Source organism: Anolis carolinensis, chromosome 3 (genome assembly GCF_035594765.1).
Source record: "Anolis carolinensis isolate JA03-04 chromosome 3, rAnoCar3.1.pri, whole genome shotgun sequence".
Lineage (NCBI taxonomy): Eukaryota > Metazoa > Chordata > Lepidosauria > Squamata > Dactyloidae > Anolis > Anolis carolinensis.
The window spans coordinates 138,675,469-138,693,310 of NC_085843.1; the positions used below are offsets into that span (position 1 = coordinate 138,675,469).

Below are 17,842 nucleotides of genomic sequence, written 5' to 3' on the forward strand. Positions count from 1 at the left end.
GCAGTGACATCTCTGGCCCATCCTCTGTTTGGATATCAGCCAGCACGCCAACACCTTAAATCAAGAAATAGCTTTCTGAGATCTACAGAGATACTCGCAGGAACACCTCAGCAAGCGAGAGTCCAAAAGCGGCAGGCTAAAGGCCGGAATCTCAGTCCATGGCTGATACCGGATAAGAGACTCGCCCCGGGGACACAAAAGACTAGGTGACTTGGAAGGCACTGAACACTCTGCGCTCTGGCACCATGAGGTTCAGAGCCAATCTTCAGAAATGGGGCTACAAAGTGGAGTCAATGACATGCAAGTGTGGAGAAGAGCAAACCACAGACCACTTACTACAATGCAGCCTGAGCCCGGCCACATGCACAATGGAGGACCTTCTTATAGTGACACCAGTGGCACTCCCAAGTGGCCAGCTTCTGGTCAAAGGACATTTAGTATAATGCCAAGTTTTTAACTTTGTGTTTTTTTACTATACATTATAACTGTATTCTCAATTCGCTTCTGACACGATAAATAACATATGTACCCATATACCTGGGGTCACATATAACATTATTGGGCCGAAAGCAGTTGTAAGTGGAAAAAATTAAGAAGCCCTGGTTGAAACCCCCTGTACTTGGAAGGTAGTCTCCCATCTAAGTCCTAACCAGGCCTGCTTAGCATTCGAAATCAGACAGGATCTAGTGCTTTTATAGTATTTAGTAGAGATGTGCGCGAAAAATTTTCCTTTGTTTCCTTCGTGCTATTGTTTCGTTTTGACCATTTGTCTACACAAAACAAATGATGACATTTTCGTAGGAAATGAGAGGCAACACAAAAATGAAAGCTGCAAAGTCATCATTCTTGCTTTCATTTTCCTTTTGTTTATGCCCCATAATAATAAGCAGGTATCTTATTGGGATGAGCCTTGGAAGCCTTCCCATTGCCGCCAATGGCACGAAAATGTTCATGTTTTTTGTTAGCCAGACGAAAATTTGTGTCATATAGGCAGCCCATTTTCATTAGCGGGAACCAAATACAAAAATGAGACGACACAAATGAAACTACACAAAACGAACAGCAATTCCATACAAAAGCACAACCCTAGTATTTATGCCTTATGTGTATTGTTCCACATATGATATTCCCTACATTACCAAGTTCGTTTATCAAGGAAAGGACTAGGGCTGCATCTTCACTGTAGAATTAATGCACTCTTTTAACTGTGTCTGTTCAATGCTATGGAATCCTAGGATTTTTAGTTTGGTGAGGCACCAGCACCTGCTGCCAGAGAATGCTAAAGACCTTGCAAAACTACAATTCCCATAATTCCATAGTATTGATCTATGTCAGTTAAAATGGTGTTAAACACCATTAATTCTGCAGCACACGTGTCAAAGTCAAGGCCCACTGCCTTTTCATTTTATGTGACCCTCTAGATGCTGGATGACAACTCCTGTATTCCTCCTCATTAGACACCATGACTAGAGCTAATGGGAGTTGTGATACAGTAACATTTGGAAAGCTGCAATTTCTTCTGTTTAGTCAGGAGAGTGGCATTTGGATTTAGATACAAGGCTTGTGAATATGAAGCCTGGCTTTAAAATGTCCTTTAAACTTTCTCCAGCCTTGGAGCTACAAGTACTGTTGGGTTGCAATCCCCATTATCCCCAGTCCGCATGGCGGAGTTGTCATTCAATAATATCTGGGGACTCAATTTAGGTAAAAACTAAAGTGCACTGATAACTTTGTAGAAGAATTATAGTTGACCCTCTGTATCTACGGATTCTCTGACCATAGATTCAGCTATAGCGTGTGACTCCTCCAGATGCATAAAATAATGTTAAATTCAGCAGAAGTACCTTCACCACTTCAGTTTTGAAGTTCTATACTTTGTCTTGGGGTGAACGTGTGCCTGCACCCATTTATAATTTCCAGCTATATAAGCATTGGCTCTGGCTTTCTAAGATAAAGTGGAATTCTTTATAGCTCACTCACTCATCTCATGTAATAGTCTTGTATAGTTTCCATAGACACTTACATAACTTCACTTTCAGGTTTCTCTGTCTCTTAACTCCCAGATAACCTCACTTCATATTTTTTGAGGGCATGCATGATGTAAGGGAAGATTGCTCAGATATAATGTAATTTGGCTACCAGAGTTTTTTATTGTCTGTGATGATGCGTGAAATGGGGGAAGAAAACCATCATATTGGTTGTCGAGGAGCTCAGCGAGTCTGTTGAACATTTAAGGCGGGGGGGGGGGGGGGAGTTATTTGTAGTTGAAAATTGCAACTTTGATTTGGAAATCAGGGCAAGACCAAAAAGGAAAAAGAAAAAACATCTCAGCTTCCTCCATCTCTTTTTAAATGTTTGCTAGAAAGTACAACTGCATTTATTTGCACTGATTTCCCCACTGAAGGATTGACATGAGCCCGTGAGGTTTTCATTACATATATACTGTGCCAGCAAAAAAAAAATTCCTCTGGTGAATCATGAGAATGTATTATTTTCAAAAAGTAACTTTCCAATCTTAGTGGTGGTTGAAAATGTTTCTCATAAGCATCTGAATAAATACTACTGAAAGTGTGTATGTTTTAAATAATAAATGAATCAATTATTTAAAACACACACTTTCAGTAGTATTTATTCAGATGCTTATGAGAAACATTTTCAACCACCACTAAGATTGGAAAGTTACTTTTTGAAAATAATACATTCTCATGATTCACCAGAGGAATTTTTTTTTGCTATGTACTATTGCCTTACTCATTAGATTATTCCTTGTTTTTTGTTACTTTTTAATTAATTTTAAAAGGATTTATAAAAGAATGGCATGAAACATGTTAATTCTACCCATAATGCTCTTAAAAATAATTAGAAAATGTAATACAGCTCTCCCAGATGATGTATTTGATACTAGGGCTGTGCATGTATCCGTCTTGAAAAATGGACTCTGGCTGGTTTGGCTTTTTTGGCCAGCTGCAACGGCACAGGCACCACTGCTATTTTTTTTTTTTACACAAGAGAAAGGCAGGTTTCCCTATGAGGCTGTGAGCCCTGCTGCCTGCCTGAGTCAGTCAAAAGAGGAAAGCCACTCAAGTGATCTGTGTTCTTTCTAATGCTTTTGCTGCTCTTAGGATCTTTCTTTTGGACTTAATTCCAACCTTTACATTAATTATTTCATTTATAGCTGTGAAAAGGCGTTTAGGGAGGGTGTGTTTGTTTAAATATTGGAGTGGTTTACTGAAGGGTGGGAATAGCCTGACTCCTTTGAGTGCCCATGGGGAGAATTCAATTCTTCCCCAGGTCTAGTTGAAGGAGATTTTAAAAAGGATGACAGAAACAGGTTTCTAAAACTCAATGCCTTAAACCAGGGCTATCTGCAGGAGATTAAAGGAAAGGATGCTAGAAACAGGGGTTTCTTAAACCCGATGCTTTAACCCAGATCTAGTTGAAAGAGATTAAAGGAAAGGAACAGGGATTTCTTAAGCCTGATATTTTAACCTAGAGCTATCTGAAGGAGATTAAACAGAATGATGTTAGAAACGGGTTTCTTAAGCCTGATGCTTTAACCCAGGGCTATCTGAAATAGATTGAAGGAAAGGATGCTAGAAACCAATGCCTTAACCCAGGGCTATTTGAAGGAGATTAAAGGAAAGGATGCTAGAAACAGGGTTTCTTAAAACTAATGCAATTTAGCAATAATGCTAAAAACTTCTAGCAATTTATATCAAGAGCCTTGTGATCCCGCTATGCAGCCCCAAGCTGTGTAATCCCAGCCCAAGTATGGGAAGATCATTTTAGATCTATCTTTACAGATACCAGTCGCCTTAATCTAGATCCAGAATTGGACCAGGATGTTAATTTCCGTGCCTTGTCTGTGTGGGATCCCATTTCTTCCGACACCATCATCGACCTAATTCACCAGTTTACGAACGGAAAAGCCCCGGGGCATCAACCATGTTCCCGTTGAACTCATCAAAACCAATCAACACTGGTGGGCACCCATACTAGCAGCCCTATTTACAAAGATAAACTTCACTGGCAAAATGCTGGCTAGCTGGAATCCTACCAGCGATCCTGGGAACTATATACCAAGCAGTTTGCTCTCAATCATGGAAAAACTCTATGCACAATATTTGTGCAAGAGACTCTCTTCCTTTCTTGAGTCAACACACTTGCTTACGCACAATCACCTTTTCGAAAGAACTATTCAACTATTGACCACTGTTTAGTGCTCTCGCATCTTGCTGAGAAATAGGTCAGACTACTACAAGGCAAGCTGTTTGTGGCCTTTATGGGCCTAAAATCAGCATTCAATTCCATCTCAAGGAACAAACTATGAGGAAAGCTGAATAAGATGTTGAAAGACAAAAGACTTCTAAGCCTTATCAAGGCCGTTTACAAGAACAGCAAACTTCAGTTCAGATGTGGCAACCTGAGCCAACTCTGGTGAGATATCCATGCCCAGGAGGGTATGTCAAGGATGCATTCTTGCCCAACCCTATTCAACATATTCATAAATAACCTGGAAGATACAATTTTGGACCCAAATGGACACTTGTCCAAGCTTGGAACTAAAAGAATCCCTTACTGCTTTATGCAGATGATGCTGGCATCATCCTATGCTCCAGGGCAGGTCTAAATTACTTACTAAGGAAGTTCCTAAATGACTATTCTCAGAAGAACCTAAAAATCAACTACGTAAAATCTAAAGTTCTGGTATTTGAAAAAAAATCCCCATTCCATTGATCTCTTCATGGACATATTCTAGAACAGATCAGAAGTTTTCTATATCTGGGACTTTTTATTCACCACAGATTGTCCCGGTCTACTCATATTGCTTCTATTACTCTCAAAGCTCAAGTAAGCAATTCAGCCATTTTCTGTTTTACCGCTACTAAAGGGGGGCAGTTCATACCTTTGGCAACTAAAGTCTTTAGCACTAAGATAACTTCCCAGCTGCTGTATGCTTCTAGCATCTGGATTGGTGGGTTAACATAAAAAAATAGATCAACAGCAAACACAGTTTTTGAGGGCCATTTTCCAGCTCCCCGGATGTGCACCATCCTGTGCCTTATTACATGAATCTGGGGAAGCACCCCTGTCAATAAGAGCCTGGTGGTGGACACTTAAATACTGGCTCAAGATCAGAGATTTTAATTTAGGATCTGGTTTGATTAATCACTTAGCTCAGGAGTACATAAGCAGTTGGTTTAAGATAAATTCTAAGAAAGTCTCCTCCATCGGCCTTTCCGCATCCCTCTTAACTCATCTGGGTTTTGACATGGCTCAAATCAATCAAACAGAGACTGTGGGACATTGCCTTTTGTGAGCTGCTCTTCTGTTCTTATTTATCTTGCTCCCCTAGTGCCCTGTCCATGCATTATGTTGGGCTTTTCCATGCAGCATACCATTGCCTATTTTCCAAAGTAAGGTGTAATGTGTCCCACGCAGTCTGAATTGCTGCGTGGGAGATTTGCTGTTACCCCATATAATGAAGGGCTCTGTCCATGTAACAAACAGGAAGTAGAATGCACCCACCACATTCTACTGTCATGCAGTTTCTATGAACAGGCGCATGCCGAGCACACATAATTAACCCACTACTAAGAAACTTACCAGCTAGTCTATTGAAATTTTATGTGAAGTTTCTACTTGGTGACAACCTTTCCACGTGACCTTGGCGGTTGCAAAGTTTCTTTTTGAGGCAGCCCGAATTAGATAATTCCCAATTTTAGACACAGGCTGAAACATGCTTGTAGTCTTTTACTTATGTTTTTAGCAGTTTTTAACTGTTGTAAATTTTACCCATTTTGTGTATTTGATCAACCAAATGTTGTTAATCCCATTAACATACCTTGTATATCTACGGTGCAACAAGGATCTTTGGACCATAATAAAATGTTGTTGTTGTTGTTGTTGTTGTTGAGCTCTGTTATCTTTGTATTAACTTTAACTTCTAGTCTTTTGGATATTGATTCTATGACTTCTTTTTAATTTTTATTGAATAGGATATCACAATTCACAATCACATCACTGAAAAGTCACAAAAAAATAAACAGGCAACGGTTTTCCATTAAATTCTCGTTCATTTTGGTGTATCCTATTCCCTTGACCTTTCCATTTCCACACATATCTACTGGGAGGACAGGGAAACACATGGCTGCCAAGAGCTCTCCAGAGAGCACTTGGCAGCCGTGTGTCTTTGCCTTGGCCCTCCTATAAGCCTGGGGATGTGGTGGGCCACTGCGTCCGCAGGCTAAGAGGGGTGCCAAGGCAGATGAGGGCCAGAGGAAAGAGCCCAAAGAATCGCATCCGGCCCAGGGGACTGGGTTTTTCCATGCTTGGTGTAGATGCATCCTTTGCCTCCTGTGTCTGTGTTTTGAACTTTGATCATTTTGTTAACAGGAAGAAACAGTAACAGTGCAGTCCTACAATTTCTGGATGTGTTTTCTCATGTTGTCTCTCATAGTTGAGTTCTACCTATGATGTCAGTTACAGACCTCTCTCATCTTTTTAAGTGGGAGAACTTGTACAATTGGTATCTGACTAAATACTTTTCCCCCCACTGTAAATATACACATCTTTATCGGTTGTTGTACTGTAATCAATTATGTTAAATTGACTGAATATTGTATATAAACTAGAGCTTATGCTTCTAAGGAAACAAGAGTTTAACAAACCCTCATGCTCAGAGGAATAGGCAAACAAATGAAGACACTGCTAATCTTACTTTCATTTCACAGAAATTCTTGCTTCCCTGTCAGTCACAAGTACAGTCACAGGACAAAATGTGATAAGTTGCATATGCCCACAGATTTGCAGTATGTCCTTAAATGAAATAGAATGTTGAACTAGTTGTACAGAATCCTTTTTCCTGACCTTGAAATGGATCTTATACATAGTTCAGAGAGTGACTGAGTGAAGCTGGAGGTACTACAATCATTAGCGCAAGAAAATTAAACTGGTGATATAAGGTATATATCTTTAGATACTTGCGTCCTTTCAAATGTCATCATTTTTAGTTATATATAAAGGAGATTTATGATACTATCTTGACATTATTACAAATATACCAATAACATAATTTTCCCACAGAAAGCTCTGCATTTATTTAAATATGATATTTCAGCCAAATGGGCTAAATCAAATGACATTGTTTATAAGACTGGCATTTTTTTCCTGTAAAACCTTTATCACTGACCGGCTAAAAGAACATCTCTTCCATATTTCCTAAAATATCACATAATGATATGAAGCAACCTTATTTTGGGTTAGCCCTGATCCGTTTAGCTGGGTATTGTGTATTCTCAGCAGTGACAATTTTTGATTTTCAAGTGGAAACCTTTCCTGATGGGCTGCCTAAGTGTTCAATTGCACACTACATTAAATGTGTGGTGTACAGTTGCAGTTCTAAGTTATTACCTTTTTTTAACTTGCAACTGCACACCACTGATAAAGTTTGGGCCAACTCTGCACATATAGTGGCAGTTTAATCTGTCTGCATCAATTTTCTCCCTTCACTGGGGGAGTTAAAAAAAACATTCTATTTTATTAGAAATAGAAGTAATTGATTTGAAACTTTCTGCCACTATCCTATGGTCCCCTTCCCAAATGAACACTATTTTATGCGTATTTGACACAAATCCAATTTCTACCATTACTTTAAAGCTTGATAGGCAGGAACCTTGGAAGGAGCAGGGAGCTTGTCAGTTTTGGAGGGATAAGTTCTAATCTTTTAGCTTAATTTCTTAGGTTCTCATGATAACTTTGTGGTGCCATTTCAATTAATTCAAACAAAATTGTTCACAGTTCAGTTTCTCATACGTTAAATCTATTCTTCTTTCAGGAGCCGAATGTGGGATAAATGCAGAGGTAGAGAAACAACTTGAAATGGGAAAGAAACTCTTAGCAGCTGGACAGCTAGCAGATGCATTGTCTCACTTCCATGCTGCCATAGGTGTGTATCCAAAGAATGCCACTCAATAATATGTGTTTTATTGCAGTCTAGTCATAAACTCATAGAGTTGGAAGGGGCTGCCGAGTTCAGCCCTCTTCTCAGCAGAGGGTCTTCAGCTAGACATCTCCAGAAAGTAGCTCTGCACCATCTCTGAAGATGTCCAGGGAAGGAAACCCCACCACCTCTGTAGGCAATTGCCAAACCAGCTTTACTATGAAGATAGTTATTTCCCTTGACTTGGAAACTGTGATTCTATTAATGCATGTTTTCTGCAGCATGCCATCGCTATATTATGTCCAACTTGCAATAAACAATAATGCCAAGATATATTTTTTCATATACAATACTGTCAAGCCAAATATCCCCTATCCTATACCCATGCATTTGGTTTTGGTAACCAAAATGCAGTCTATACTTTGTCCCTCCCTATCAAGGTAAACTCTAGAACAGGCAAGTTTCATGTGAAGAATATTTGCCACTTGGATGTTTTCTCCCTTCTCTCCTGTACAGTGTTCAGTTTCAGAGCAACTATTGAAGGCTCTTCAGGTGTTTGGGCTTGAACTCTGGCTGTTAGGAATTGTGACAGTTGAAGTCTAAAACACCTGGAGGGCCAAAGTTTGCTCATGCCTGTTCTAGGCAAAATTGTATTATATTCCTGTTGTTGTGACTCAGCAGCAGTGCCAGAGTCAAGATGAGGAAGGGGATTTTGGGTTACAGATGCAGGAGTCAGATGATGGGATGCAAGATGAATTCCAGGATGATGTCATGGGGATGGGGAATCATGGAGTTACACAGGCTGGTTCAGAAGTACAAGAAGCGCAGCCTGTGGATGAACTCCTGAACCAGCCTGTCACAGATGAAAACCAGGGAGACATTCCCATGGGAAATAATGAGCTTGATTTGTCTCAGGCTCCTGTTCAGGTGCAAGATAATGAACTGTTTGGCCTTGACAGTCAAGAAGCTCCATTGCTATCTCGGGCAGATCGTTTGCAATGGAAAGGAATGCCTCGGCGTAGCCTGAGATTAGCTGGAAAACGGGAGGCCTCTGAAGGGAAGAGAAATGCATTTTTGGGTTGCTTTCAAAACTGTGTGTTGGGAGACAAATCTCTGTCAAAGCAAATTCTCGCTTCATCAGAGTGGATGGTCTATGTTTTCATGCTTTGGAAATTCTCCTGCTCGTGAATCATTGTAACCTGTGGACTATTGTATCTTTGGGAATAGACTTATGCTTTTTGCCTATGGATCATTGGATTTATTGACTCTATTTTACAACTACTTTGGGAACTATATTTTTGCCTGCTTTGATTATATATATATATATATATATATATATATATACACACATACACACACTGCTTTTGCTCAATAAAACTACAAAATACTATCTTCTGTGTGTGGCTTGGTATCAATAGCAAGGTGAACTATTCTGAGGTGTTACACCTGTTTCCTGTGTGCCATCCCCTTGCAGATCATTAATATTTTTTTAAAAGCAGCCCTTAAATTGCAATTTCCCAGTTTGAACATTGTAGTAATTCCTATTTAAGAAAGCCAGGTAAGATTGTTGATTGTTGCATTGAAACTGAACACTACAGGAGAGACGGGAGAAAACATCCAAGTTATTTTTTGGGGGGAAGTCTGCCCCAATGGTAACTATTCTTCACATGAAACTGTGTACATTGTCTCTTCCTACAGCTTATCTCAACATTTAAAAATAGTTTCATATTAAGCAGCAGAAACTCATACTTGGGAGAAGTTTAGTTTTGGGACTGAAACATATTATTTGGGTTGTAGCAAAACATGGAGAAGGTCCTTTTTTCCTTAATGCTGCACCATTGCAGTGGCAAGGAACATTATTCATGTTTGGCTTTTTCTACTTGGAGAATATTATCTCTTTTTCAATCATTTGCAACTCCCCCCTCTGCCCCTTTGATAAGGATATTCCTGGAACACTGCTGATAAGCGCTTTTGTCTGTGAAGCTTTGCTTCACACTACAGTCATGTTGAGAGTTGTTCTTAGCTATATCTGTTAAAACCCAAGCTTGATGCACAAGTGTATCCATCTTTGTGCACCGAAAAATAACCTTGTGGTTCTCAACTGTGAACTGTTTTTAAGCATGTGATAAAAACTTTTGGCTGTCTTTTAGATATAAAGAGATGGTAGGACTAATGGATAGTATGCAGTAGCCGTCTGTAATTCTGTATCTGTAATCACAGACTCTAAATCTTTGGCAGAGAGCAACTGCTGAGGCTGTGCTAGTGTTTTCTGTTCCAGAATCAGCAGTTTTTGCAATATATCTAACTAAAATTTCCTTTTCTGCTAAGGGCAACGCTTAAATGATTTTAGCTTGAGGACTGAGGTATTAATAGAAAGTTTTTTAAAGTGGGTGTGTGAAATGGGAATCTGTGATAAAAACTGTTGTCTGCCAGCATAGCAGAAATGCCATATAGTTTAGCTTCAGACCAAACATAGCATATGTTCTGCATTGCTATTTACTTTACTGTATGTGATATGTGCGAGGTTCATACTTTGTTCTTACATCTTAAGTGTGGATGTACGTATGTATAAATGAGGAATATCCCTCCTCCCCAAGATGTTATTGGACAGCAACTTCCATGATGTCTCACTATTGGTTATGCTGGCCAGGACAAGGTGGAGGTTAGGTCTGAAACCAAATGGGAGGCCACAGAACCCTTGTTCTAGAGAGCACAAAGTGTCCTATCGCAAGAACTTGCAGTCTTAAAATTCAGCAAAAGACACCCTCCCCTAAAAAAAACCCAGAAAGGGATGAAGAAACGAGTAAGCAGTGAAGAAACATTTAGTTGTTCCAGTTATACATGCTTGTGATTAATTAAGGCTAATTACAATGAGGCTGGTATGAGAAGTTTGTTGCTCTCCAGATGTTGATACCCTCTGACTCCCATTAAACCTAGCCAACACAGTCAGTGGCGAAGAATTGCAGTCCAACATCTGGCAGGCCACATGTTCCCTATCCCTGTGATAAGCCATAGAGACACAGGGATTTTAAACAATGAATTCACAGGAAATGAGTAAAAAGCTTGATTAGAACAACTCTTTGTTCTACAAAGGATTGTATCCAGTAGTTTGAAACAGGTAACATTGTGTAGATGGAATTCTCCAGTTCTCTTTACTTCTTCGATATCCCACTGATCTGCTTCAGAGAGGACCCTCATGTACATGTCCTGAAGGATGCAAAAAGGGAAAAGGAAACTTGCATTGCAGGAGCAGAACTCCGCTTTAAAAACTGAATTAAGAATTCATTTATCATAAATATTTATATGAGAGAAGGTGGCTGGGTTTATACTGCCCTATATCCCAAGATCTAATACCAGATTATTTGCTTTGAACTGGATTATATGAGTATACACTGCAAGATAATCTGGGATAAGAAGATAATCTGGGATCAGATCCTGGGCTATAGGGCAGTGTAGATCCAGCCGATATCTTTCCTACCAATGGCAGCATTGTCATGATCCATTTTCTTGGATTTTTAGTTCAAATGTTAGTCATGGCCTGCTCAAAAGGCTGCCAAAGACACAAATCCAAATGTTGGCAGATGAGCAAAGTCTGATCACAAACACCCACACAACCACTGTTGGGCAAAGGGAGGTGGAAAGGGCCTGGCCTCTTGACTTTTTCTGGCCTTTCCACTGAAGGCTATGGTTGGGAATAATTTGGCTGAAGTTGTTGAAATTTCATTAATGTCTCCCTTACTGCAGAATTTAAGCACTGAATGGAATCACTCGATTGGAACTTTCCTTGGAAGGCATTCTTGTTGTGTGGTGTTTCATCCCATTCACAGTCCCATACTGTTCTCCTTTTCTTGATCCAGGAATAAAGGGGAAGACGGACTACCTGTTCTCTGTTTGCTGTGGCATTTTAAAAGCTTGCCACATCAGCAGAATTAGTGGGGGTGCTTAGACGATCCTTCTGCTGCCGATCTTGAGTGAAATGATTAAGTGGCCTTCCGCAAAGGGGAGATGCGGGAACTAGGGATGGAAATGTAAAACAGCCCTCCAAATGCGAGCCTGCCTTTTGAGATAAAAAGCTTTAGTGTGCAGGGGGCTCGACTTTACTCCACAGCTGGAAAGCACTTCAACGCTCACCTTTTGAAGCCTGCAAGAATAACCTGGGTAGCTGGACGCTGCCGCATGCCTGTGATTTTGGAAATTTACATTTGAGTTCATACATGCCAATGCGTGCCATGGTAAAGTGTTGCTGTCCTGCGGAAATACTCCTTCAGTTAATTAAATGTTGATGTGAAACTGCTTAAAGATTCTGGTCGTGGTGCCATTATTCCTCCTTTATTGCTTGCTTTGTCGTATCCAAAGCTTTGGCTGGCTGGAGGCGATGTTCTGATTGCTACTTCTTCACTTGCAGAAGGGGACTCTGATAACTACCTTGCGTATTACAGAAGAGCCACAGTCTATTTAGCCATGGGCAAATCTAAAGCTGCCATTCGTGACTTAAGCAAGGTGGTTGAATTAAAGCAGGATTTCACATCGGTAAGCAGCGCTTTCCAAAGTTTCCTTTGGGGTAAATGAAAATGGTTTTTCGTCTCTGTTTTTATGTTGCCTTTTAAATGGGAGCCTCTTCCATTCTCTCCCCCCCCCCCCCCCCCCCCCAGTAAGTGGTATAATCCAATAGAAAACTTTCATTATCCTATAACTTGGACAGGTTCAATGTAGAGTAAAATTTTAGCAATTGTGGAATACAAAAAGGTACATCAGCAGGGGAGACAGTCTTTTCAGAAAGTTAATTCAGCACCTGATGGAATAGTCAGGCTGCGATTACTGTGAAATATATTGATGTTTTCATAGCAGCATGGAGTTGCAATTGAGTCTGAAACAAAGAGGGTTCTAATGTGGGTATTTTCTATTTAACTAGAAATTTGTGCAAGTGAAGTAGAAATGGAACTTCAGCATAATTTATGTAATACTTGGAATGGTTGGCTTCTTAAGTATCTATTTCAGATTATAATATTCTGAATTCGAAGTGTTGATCACTGTGGCCAAGATGTGAATGTTGATGTAACTATATTAATAATAACATTACTATTTTTAGCTATTTGGGAGTAGTGAATGAAAGTATTCAGAAAACGGAGGCTGTTAATTGCATGGGAAGAATAACTAACCATTTTGAAAATGGTGGTGCCAAACTTGTATTGCATGTCAACACTTGGTTATTGGGTTGGTGAATCCTTAAAGAAGATAAAGAGTGGGAATCACTCAGCCTTCTAGATATTATTGGATTACAAATCAAATCATCCCTCACATTTGGCTGTGGTAAGACTTGGTCCAACAGTATCTGGAGGGCTTCATGGTTGTCACCCTTGCATTACATAATTACAGAATTATAATTAGGGCCACTGAGAATAATCTGCACAGTTTTCATGTTGGCTTGAGCCACAACTGAAAGTTACATTATACTCCAGAAAAAAATCCAGTGAAAAGAGTCACTCCTTTTTCCAGTCTCATATTTCTGCAAGGATAGAATTTGAAGACATCTGAAGATATTTTTAGATACTGAACCCATAAATGCTTATGAATATTTGTAAATAAGGTAGTTTTTGAAACTGCACATTTTTGCAGTGATGTGAATAGAGATGTTTAAATGCTGTGGGTCAGGATGTGAAAATTGGAAAAAAACTTGATACTTTTAATGGAAAACAAAGGAGGGCTGAATATATTGGTGCTTAGTCAGTATCACCACCATACTTGTAGGACTGGCACCTACAACTAACAAAACATGTCCTCTCTAGAAATTTTCTAGGTCTTTGAGAAGTTGCTATGATGTGCTTCTGCCAGAATTACAGAATCACCCTGGAAGTCACAATGGCAGAAGTCACTCATTTCAAGAGGGTTCACTATTATCTACAGTTTCCTGTTTCCACAGAAACTTCTGGGATGTATCTCCTACAGATACAGGGGTTGTATTGGGTTTAAGGGCTCCATTGATTTATTTCCAAGGAATTCAGGATGATTGTGTGGTTCTTTTTCCCTGCCATGTTATCTTCACAATGTGAGGTAGTACAAACTGAGAGATAATGACTAGTCACTCAGGCTCCTACACTGTTATGTAATCCAGATTATCAAAGCAGATAATCCACATCTGCTTTGAACTGGATTATATGAGTCTACACTGCCATATAATCCAGTTCAAGGCAGATAATCTGGATTTTATATGGCAATGTAGAAGAGCCCCCAGTCAGCTTGATGGCAAAGTTGGGGTTTCAACACTTTTAATTTAACCTTGGTCTTCATTTGTCACTATGAACTGCTACAGTGCATTGGCTATTTTCATGTTCCAGAACTGTTTCCTTCACTCTAGGCAAGGCTGCAGCGGGGGCACCTCCTGCTGAAGCAAGGAAAGTTTGATGAAGCAGAAGAGGATTTTAAAAGAGTGGTAAGTTATAAGCCTCAGAAATGACATACTTGAAATAAGATATTGCAGACACATGCTGAAACAAGCACAGGTTAGTGCTATCTGGATAACCACTGTGTGTGGTATTGAGTAGCCTCAGATTTATGTAAACCCCACCCTTTTTTCTTATGTTAAGGCTATAGAGTAATCCTCATGCTGTGAGAATAGCTGCATGTGATGTGTTCCAGACTGAAATACCTTAAATTAGTGGAAAAGAAGTGCTAAACAGAAGAAGTAACATTGCAGGCTTATCACATGTATTCAGAAGTAACTCCTCCTGTGTTCAGTACTTGTCCCCTACTGATTTTGCAGTGCACGTTTAGTTTTTGGTGCTGTAAAATATGTTCCAGGGTTGAACATGTGCTCAGAGATGCCCTTGTCTTTCATTTGATGTGTATGCCAACTCTGCTGAGCCATTGTATTACTTCCGTTGGAGCTGGGATATGAGTTTTAATAAAAAAGCAAATCCTACAAATCTAACGTCTGCTTATCTTTGCCTTTCAGCATAAATAACAAACTATTATTGCTTCCTTTGCCTATGTTCTTGCTGACTGTCATGAAATTGTCTCAGACCTATGATGACCCCATAATTAAGAAACCTCCAAGTCAGCCATTGTCCTCAGACTTTAGGGTTGTGGCTTCTTTGATTGAGCCCATCCATCTGGAATATGGTCTTTCTCTTTTCCTCTGGCCTTTTACTTTACCAAGCATAGGTATATTTTCTTGTGAGTCATGTCTTCCTATGATCTGTCTAAATATGACAGCCTCAATGTAGTCATCTTGGTTTCTAGGGCAGTGGTTCTCAACCTGTAGGTCCCCAGATGTTTTGGCCTTCAGCTGCCAGAAATCCCAACAGCTGGTAAACTGGCTGGTCTTCCAAGTCCTAGTGTTCTGATTTCTTGGTTGCAGTTTTCATCATAATGAATGAGTTTTTCTAAATGGCTTCTGGAATAGGCTTGTTTTAGTAATTCCACACTTTGCCAACTGGTTTCCAGAAGGAAAAAAAGGCAAGCAGAAATATACATATCAAAATGATGAGTGGGGATTATTGGTTCTATATAAGTGCCTTTACTTTGGATGGAACATAAGTGTTCAGCCTCAAATTAACCTGAGGAGGAAGCATCTTCTGGCTGTGAAGTAGCTCCTGGGATGCACTAATAACAGCTCTAATACCCTTCTAATATGCCACTAATACACCACTAATAAATCACTAATACATCCCTAATACACTAATATGCCACCAATACACCCTAATATACTCTAATTCACCCCTAATACACCAATACACTACTAATACAGCCCTAATACACCCTAATACACCTCTAATACATCAACTCTAAATATTGGATGGGCTTGGGGGGAATTAAAGTGGTGCCCAGAATCATGGACACATAGCTATATTTGCTGAACAGCTGGAAAGTCTTACACAACTATAGTTTTCTCCATTTGTGTCCCACGTTCTCAATCTCTTAGAGGATAAGCATTTCTGTTGGGGAAAAAACCTGAGAGCTACGATGGAAAGCGTATTGGCCATTTTGTGTTGTTCCACTAGAGGCCAGCAAAGACAATACTTGAGAGCTACTTTCTTCATAAATTGAATATATTGTACACTACTAATGTGGAATGTATATGGTTACATTTAAAAAAACGTAACTTATCTATTTTATAAGACTATGAATATTTATGCTTTTGATTTGCAGTTAGGTTCCCAGAATGGAATGGACTCTAAGAAATAATGTGATGTGTACTTAAGTTGGGATTTTAAAATACTCGAGAAGCCTCCAGTTCTGAACTCAATTTCTTAATAATACGCCTTTTTCAAGACAGATATATCTGTTCAATGTGTCTGCTCTCCTTGTGGCATTTAAACCTATATCCATGGCAACAATATACTTGCTTACACGATCATTGTTTCTCTTATATTCCACTGCAGTCTCTGAGATACACTGTATCCAGTGTTTTTCTTTTCAAATAGGTTTTCAGTTTCATGGCCCCAATCCACAAAACCATGGGTTTTCAGAAAGCTGGAAAGGTTTGCTTCTGCTCCTTTTAATTTTTTTAATTTAGAGTCAGCTTGGAAAGTGGTGTCATCTTTAGGCCCCGGTCTCTAGACTTGAGGTGAAGGGTGCTTATACTTTGTCAGTGCACCCTCTTCCTAAATACTGTGCTATTGTATCTGAGCTGGATTCCAGAAAATTGCTTTGATGGCTGCTCCAGACTCAGATGAATGAGCTTCTCAGTGCCTGCAGGGAGCACTTTATGTTTTGGAAAGGCAGAAGGTCTTTTTCTTTGCATTTTATACATGCTCATCATGGTCAAGGTTGCATGGGTCTATCTGGTCCTCCAAATCCATCCAGCATACCCGAGACTTCTGGTGATGCATTACTTCTCAGAATGAAACCACTGCACCAAAATCCCATGTCTACTCACAGTGGACTGTTGAAACCCAGATCCACTCTGTATAGCTCCAGATTTTTGATATTCAAGAGCCAATTTCCACCCACTGACCCCTAGAATCATAGATAAAGGCAGCCAGCGGGTTACGACTGTAGGTTTGTTCCTAAGTTGTATGTAAATTGAAATAGGTACATTTTAAGTGTAATTCCATTTTTTTTAAAAAATTGGATAGCACGAGGAAGAGTTAACACCCCTGTAATGTTTAGTTTGTTGTCTGTGCCCCTGTTCAGAAGATTTCACCTCACTTTCTGTCTCCTTTCAAATAAAATTCTGAACATTTTGAGTTGTTGTGGTGATAAAACTTCAGTTGGAGACTTTTTTCCTCCATGATAACTCTTTCCAGGAGTGAATTTTCCTACCTAGGGATAGATTTCCTCTCACTTCCTGTTGTCTCACCCCTGTTTGTATCTAGCAGTTGGATGTAAGTCAGGTGTTTGTAACTCAATGACTGCCTGTACAATATTAGAACAGTGGCATATGAACAACCAGTCAAGTACAGAATTTAGTACCTTAATAATACCTAAATAACAACCAACGAAAGAGAGGGGTTTCGTTATGAAGTCGGTGAGGTGATAATAGTAGATAAATATCTAACACAGTGGTTCTCAACTTATGTGTCCCCAGATGTTTTGGCTTTCACCTCTCAGAAATGCTAACAGCTGGTAAATTGACTAAGATTTCTGGGAGTTGTAGGCCAAAACATCTGGGGACCCACAGGTTGAGAACCACTTATTTACCATGAGGACCAGCAGCTAAGGAATTATGGGACAAACGGTTAAAACAAGAATGTTTTCTCCTCAGGCTATACATACCAGAGTTAGGCAGATGTTCAGACCACAGGAACGCGGGCATATATTACATACAATGACTTTGTGGTACCCCAAGTGCAGCAGCTATCACAAATGGTATCACACACTTTGGGCCCTTCCACACAGCCATATCATCCAGAATAACAAGGCAGAAAATCCCACAATATCTGCTTTGAACTGGGTTAT

General features: G+C 39.7%; 1 protein-coding gene across 1 annotated transcript in view; it reads left to right on the plus strand.

The window, feature by feature from the left end:
• The window catches only part of dnajc3 (DnaJ heat shock protein family (Hsp40) member C3), a 49,728-nt gene that overhangs the window by 4,162 nt on the left and 27,724 nt on the right, over positions 1–17,842 (plus strand). The window contains exons 2-4 of the mRNA XM_003218667.4: positions 7,838–7,948; positions 12,348–12,472; positions 14,298–14,372. Of these exons, the coding sequence (XP_003218715.1) occupies positions 7,838–7,948; positions 12,348–12,472; positions 14,298–14,372 (311 nt within the window). The remainder of the gene's footprint in view (positions 1–7,837; positions 7,949–12,347; positions 12,473–14,297; positions 14,373–17,842) is intronic.